The sequence below is a fragment of the Camelina sativa genome, chromosome 16 (assembly GCF_000633955.1).
Source record: "Camelina sativa cultivar DH55 chromosome 16, Cs, whole genome shotgun sequence".
NCBI classification, from domain to species: Eukaryota; Viridiplantae; Streptophyta; class Magnoliopsida; order Brassicales; family Brassicaceae; genus Camelina; species Camelina sativa.
Window position 1 is genome coordinate 8,426,563 of NC_025700.1, and position 6,833 is coordinate 8,433,395.

At 42.0% G+C, this 6,833-nt stretch overlaps 1 protein-coding gene across 1 annotated transcript; it reads left to right on the top strand.

Annotated features, from left to right (window-relative positions):
• On the top strand, window positions 94–1,586 carry LOC104750174 (GDSL esterase/lipase At1g58725-like). The gene is made up of 5 exons (XM_010471931.2): window positions 94–381; window positions 470–600; window positions 684–908; window positions 998–1,253; window positions 1,352–1,586. The coding sequence occupies exons 1-5, from the start codon at window positions 132–134 to the stop codon at window positions 1,549–1,551; spliced, it is 1,062 nt and encodes a 353-aa protein (XP_010470233.1). The 5' UTR covers window positions 94–131; the 3' UTR covers window positions 1,552–1,586.

Consider the following 6,833-nt stretch of genomic DNA (forward strand, 5'->3'; position numbering starts at 1 on the left):
TATATATATATATATATATATATATATATATATATATATATATATAAGCATGCTCACATGACTTTGGAATTGGTAAAACACAAACATATTAAATTTCTCAGCCGAAAAGTAAGCAAATCAAACAAGAGAGAATGAAGTATCAAATGTTGTGGCTCGCTTTGGTATTAACAATCGCAGCCGAAGCTAATGCAGCCGCCAAGCAAGGGAAAAACACAACAATCACAGCACTAATAGTATTTGGAGATTCAATAATGGATACAGGAAATAACAACAATCTTCCCACTCTTCTTAAGTGTAACTTCCCTCCGTATGGAAAAGATTTTCCTGGAGGCTCTACCACTGGAAGGTTTTCTGATGGAAGAGTTCCATCCGATCTTATTGGTAACCCATTTGAACTATTTTTATTTTTCTCAAACTTGGAAAGTATAATTATTTATTAGTTCTATAAGTATGTTACAAAATATTGCAGCTGAAAAGTTGGGATTGGCCAAGACATTACCCGCATATATGAATCCGAATTTGAAGCCTGAGGATCTTCTTAACGGTGTAACATTTGCATCTGGAGGAACTGGTTATGATCCATTAACAGCACAAATTATGGTACTAATGTTTTCCCATATCATGATCGTTAGTTTTTCTTGTGAGTGATTCTTGTGTCTTATATTTATGTTTATTTTGTATAGTCAGTGATATCGGTGTGGGATCAACTCACATATTTCAAAGAATATATATCAAAGATGAAGAAACATTTTGGAGAAGAAAAAGCCAAAGATATTTTGGAAAACAGTATCTTTCTTGTGGTGTCTAGTAGCAATGACCTTGCTCACACTTATTTAGCTCGAGCTCATAGATATGATCGTACCTCGTATGCTAATTTCTTGGCTGACTCTGCTGTCAAATTCGTGAGAGTAAGTACATTATTTATAGTTATATATATATATATATATATATAATTGTATTCACAAACTAATTTATCTCCTCAACTATTCATAATTAGGAATTACATAAGCTTGGAGCTAGAAAAATTGGAGTCTTTAGTGCAGTCCCCGTAGGTTGTGTTCCACTTCAAACAACTGTATATGGGGGTTTACTAACAAGAGGATGTAATCAACCTTTAAACAACATGGCAAAACAATTCAATTCAAGACTTTCGCCAGCACTAGATTCTTTAGATAAAGAGTTGGATGGTGTTATCCTTTACATTGATGTTTATGATACTCTCTACGACATGATCCAACACCCTAAAAAATATGGTAAGTCCATCTAACAGATTTATCTATGTACGTTTTTCAATTTTATTATCTAATTCGAAGTAATTTATACTATTCATATATATCTCATTTCGTTTCAGGTTTTGAGGTAGCTGATAGAGGATGTTGTGGTAAAGGAACTCTTGCGATGTCCTATTTGTGTAACTCATTGACCCCATTCACCTGTTCGAATTCTTCGGCTTATATATTTTGGGATAGCTATCATCCAACCGAAAGAGCTTATCAAGTTATCGTTGACAATTTACTCGACAAATATTTGAGCAAAGTTTATGATGTTTAACATCTGAATATGTATATAATTAATCTCATTCTCTCATGAACCTATTTTTTTTTTTTTGGAATGTAATGTTAAATTATATTTAAAAAAAAATAAACGTTTTTACAACATTGAATATGTAGCTGATAAAAGAATCTAGAGAAAATTGCCGACAGGAGACAAGAGGTATGTAGCTAAATACGAGATTGCAGCCATTGTTGGAAAGCTGCATCGCATCTGCGATCACCCAGTTTATGAATAGCCAAAAGCTGATCTCGGATATGCCTGTCAATCCACTCAATAAGTCTAGCCGCTGTGGTCGGAGCTTCACCATGTCCCCTACTGTTTGGAAAACGTAAGAAAACCAGAGACATGATCATGGCGTGCCTGCGACACCCCAATTATGAGTGAAGACCAATCTGTAGTGTACAGCGTTGTGAGAATGCCCTTGAGCCAGAGCCGCCCATACTTCTGAGATGAAACTGCAGGAGAAGAACAAATGGTCTCTTGTTCCACAAAACCCAAAAGAACCCGTATAAGAGTCAATACATATAAGACTCTAAATGTATTTAATTAGTACTAGGTTTAAGCTGTGTCTTAGTATATATATATGTAAACATCTTCCATTCAATATACGAATTATATTCTCTTCATGGTATCAGAGCAGTACGCTCCTTAACCTAAATCTAAACACAAANAAAAAAAAAAAAAAAAATCCGCCGCTGCCATGGCCACCACACCCGAAACTTCAAACACATCCGATTCCATCACCATCAACTCAAACAATCAAAGTCTCTTTAGCCTCAACATGGCTAACATAACCAAACTCACACCCACCACCTACATCATTTGGAAACTCCAAGTTCATGCGTTCATCGATGGACATGGATTTGCTGGTTATCTCGATGGATCCACTGAGATCCTGCCGGCTACGGTCACCGTTGGTGATGCTGTTTCTCCCAATCCGGCTCTTCTCCACTGGAAGCGTCAAGACAAGCTGCTTTACAGTGCTCTCCTTGGATCTGTCACTCCCACCTTCCAGCCTTCTCTCTCCCGAACCACTACTTCGGCCGAGATCTGGAAAACTCTTGCTAATACTTACGCTAAACCAAGCAGGGGTCATGCACGCCAGTTGCAAGATCAGTTGAAACTCATTGCTAAAGGAACCAACACCATTGATGAGTACTTACATAGTCTAACGGCACGTTTTGATGCTCTCGCAAATCTGGACAGTCCCATCGAACATGAGGACCAGATTGAGAAGATCCTCGATGGCCTTCCCGACAAGTATCGTCCTATTGTTGACCAGGTGGCTGCACGTGATACTTCTCCTACCATCGCCTATGTTCATGAATGTTTGCTCAATCATGAAGCAAAGCTTCTCTCTAAGGCTACTCCACCGACCTTTCCTGTTACGGTGAATGTTGCTACCAATCGTCCTCGTCAACAATCTCGTGGTGGTCACAACAACAACAACAAGCGGTCCTCCCATCACTCCTCTGGCTCCAACTATGGGGGTGTGTCTCCCCATCAGTTCCATCAGCCGCTGTCCACTGGTGAGTCTCGAGGTTACAAAGGTCGGTGCCAAATCTGTTACACTCACGGACATAGTGCGAGGTGATATCCGCAGTTTCAGTCTCGCACTACCTCCTCACCACAAAGCAGTCCTTTCCGTCCATGGCAACACGGGCTAATGTTGCTTTAGGATCTCCCTATGATCCGAACCCTTGGATCCTTGACAGCGGTGCTACGCATCACATGACGTTGGATTTGGCGAACCTCTCTGCTCATGCACCGTACACAGGTGGGGAGGATTTTGTTGTTGCCAATGGTCTCCATTGGCTATTTCTCATACTGGTTCCAAACTTCTTCCCTCTCGCTCTCGTGATCTTCTTTTGAATAAAATTTTGTGTGTCCCTTACATTCATAAGAACTTGATCTCTGTATACCGGTTATGCAATGCTAATGGTGTCTCTGTTGCATTTTATCCTGCCTTCTTTCAGGTGAAGGATCTCAGTACGGGGGTTCTACTTCTTCAGGGCCGCACCAAGGATGAACTGTATGAGTGGCCAGTTTCGCCGCATCAAATGACTGCATTGTCTACCTACACTAGTTCAAAAGCTCCTCTTTCGGTCTGGCACTTCCGTCTTGGCCATCCTTCTTCTTCTGTTTTGAACACTATGCTTTCTACTTTTGTAATTTCTGTTTTGGGTTCTCAAAAACATTTGTCGTGCTCCGATTGTTCTCTTAATAAAAGTCACAAACTTCCTTTTTCCCAAAACACTATTCAAACTACACGACCACTTGAGTGCTTATACTCCGATGTATGGACGTCTCCTATTCTATCTATTGATAATTTTAAGTATTATCTGCTCATCGTTGATCACTTCACACGTTATACTTGGCTGTTTCCACTTAAGCGCAAGTATGATGTCAAGGATGTCTTTGTTGCTTTTAAATCGTTGGTGGAGAATCGATTTCAACAGAAAATTGGAACATTATTTTCTGATAATGCCGGTGAATTTGTTGGCTTACATAGTTTTCTACTTACTCATGGCATCACTAACTTGACCTCTCCACCTCATACGCCGGAACACAACGGCCTTGCTGAGCGCAAACATCGTCATGTGGTTGAGACATGACTCACTCTCTTATCCACTGCTTCGATTCCAACTTCATATTGGCTGTATGCCTTCACCACTGCCATCTATCACATCATCTGTCTCTCTACACCAGTTCTTGGCCAGCGATCACCGTTTCAGATGTTGTTTCAAACTTCGCCAAACATTGACAAGCTTAAGGTTTTTGGCTGTCGTTGCTTCCCTTGGTTGAAACCGTACACGACACACAAGCTTCAAAGTCTATCTCTCTTGTGTGTGTTTCTAGGCTACTCCCTCATGCAGAGTGCTTATCATTGTCTTCATGTTCCTTCTGGCCGGATCTATACTTTGCGGCATGTCCCGTTTGATGAGACAGTGTTTCCGTTTGCCAAAGATACACCACCACCATCTCCTCTTCCCACTGTTGCTTCGGTTCCTTCTTCACACTCTCTGGTTACTCCGGTCCCTTGCGATTCATCCTTGCCCTCGTCCTCTAGTGGAACCCCCGACAGCATCCTTCACCCCGCACCACCATCACCACCATTACGCTCATCTCCGTCGTCGCCTCAGGTATCTTCTTCGCCTCACTTATCTCCTCTCCCTTCTCATACTAAGCCCACTGCTTCACTAAATAGGCCACAAACCCTGACCCGACAAAACACACGTCCAATTGAGCCCACTGCTCCCACTGAAAATGAATCGAATCCCACGATTCGGGCACAACCTTCTTCATCGACCTCCGCCACTCCTGAGCAACAACGCTCATCGTCTGAAACAACCGAAAAGGCTCAACCACAGCAACCACAAATAACTCAACCCGTTGAACCACCACAAAATGTCCACAAAATGCAAACTAGAGCCAAAAATAACATCACCAAACCGAAACACAAACTTAATCTTCATGTTACAGGTCCACGTCAATACAGGGAACCACGAACTGCGGCTCAAGCCTTAAAGGATGATCGGTGGCGTCCATCCATGTCTGATGAGTATAATGCCCAGATAGCTAATCACTCTTGGGATTTGGTTCCTCCACATCCTTCTCAAAATGTTATTGGTTCCCGCTGGGTGTTCACAACCAAGTACCACTCTAATGGAGAGCTCAATCGATATAAGTCACGTCTTGTTGCAAAGGGGTATCATCAACGCTATGGGGTCGACTATGCTGGGACTTTTAGCCCGGTTATTAAAACAAGGACGATTCGCTTGGTTCTTGATGTTGTTGTTGCTCACTCATGGCCAATAAAACAGTTAGACGTCAACAATGCGTTTTTGCAGGGTGAGTTGACTGAAGAAGTTTATATGGAACAGACCCAAGGTTTTGTTGATCCTACTCGCCTGGACTATGTTTGTCTATTACGTAAGCCGATTTACGGTCTTAAACAAGCTCCCCGCGCATGGTATATGTCTCTCAAGCAACACCTCCTCCAGTCCAGTTTCACCAACTCGCTTGCTGACACGGCCTTGTTCATTAAACGGTGTGGTTCGGTGTATGTTTATGTTTTAGTCTATGTGGATGATATTCTGGTCACAGGGAACAGCTCCAAGCACATTACTGACACACTCTCCTCTTTCGCTTCTCGGTTCTCCATCAAGGATCCAACCGACCTGAGCTACTTTCTTGGTGTAGAAGCCACACGGACCAAAGCCGGACTTCACTTATGCAACGTAAGTATATCGTTGATCTCTTAGCACGACACAATATGCATGATGCAAAACCAGTTACAACACCGATGGCGACTTCTCCGAAGCTCGCAAAGTCCGGCGGCTCCGTCCTTGATGATCCTTCTCCGTACCGCTCCGTTGTTGGTAGCCTCCAGTACCTTGCTTTCACTCGACCTGATATCTCTTATGCAGTTAATCGGCTTTCCCAGTTCATGCATCAACCAACTGATCTTCACTGGCAGGCTGCTAAGAGGGTTCTCCGTTATCTTGCTGGCACTCAAACCCACGGTATCTACGAATGCCTATGTTATTTATCTTGGTACGAATCCTATCTCTTGGAGCTCTAAAAAGCAACAGGGTGTTACGCGATCTTCCACTGAGGCAGAACATAGGGCTGTGGCAAACACAGCCTGGGAATTCGCTGGTTGTGTTCGTTGCTTACTGAACTGGGTATCACTCTTCGCTCACCTCCGGTCATTTATTGTGATAACATTGGCGTCACCTATCTTTGCGCAAACCCAGTTTTCCATTCAAGAATGAAACATATTGCACTTGACTATCATTTCACGCGAAATCACATTCAAGATGGTATGCTTCAGGTTTCACATGTATCCACCAAGGATCAACTTGCTGACGCACTCACCAAACCACTGTCTCGACAGCAGTTTATCACAGCATGTTCCAAGATTGGTGTCACAGGCGCTCCTCCATCTTGCGGGGTTGTATAAGAGTCAATATATATAAGACTCTAAATGTATTTAATTAGTACTAGGTTTAAGCTGTGTCTTAGTATATATATGTAAACATCTTCCATTCAATATACGAATTCTATTCTCTTCAACCCGAGATGGCACTATTCCACTTGGACATTCGCTCACCCGTGGGAAGCATATTTTACTCAAGTTTAATTATATTATACTATTTTCTTCATCAACTTATTAATTTTAAGATTCCCTAATTAAAACCACTGTAAATATTTCTCCTTTTAAAGCAATGTCTCGGATTCTCGGTGATTAAATGTGGAAGGTTGGGAAAATTCTT

Excerpts from the sequence above, each read along its gene's own strand:
- LOC104750174 (XM_010471931.2), top strand. The coding sequence starts at position 132 with ATGAAGTATCAAATGTTGTGGCTCGCTTTGGTATTAACAATCGCAGCC. Across the intron at positions 382-469 it reads AGTTCCATCCGATCTTATTG|CTGAAAAGTTGGGATTGGCC; the intron begins GTAACCCATTTG and ends AAAATATTGCAG. Across the intron at positions 601-683 it reads CATTAACAGCACAAATTATG|TCAGTGATATCGGTGTGGGA; the intron begins GTACTAATGTTT and ends TATTTTGTATAG.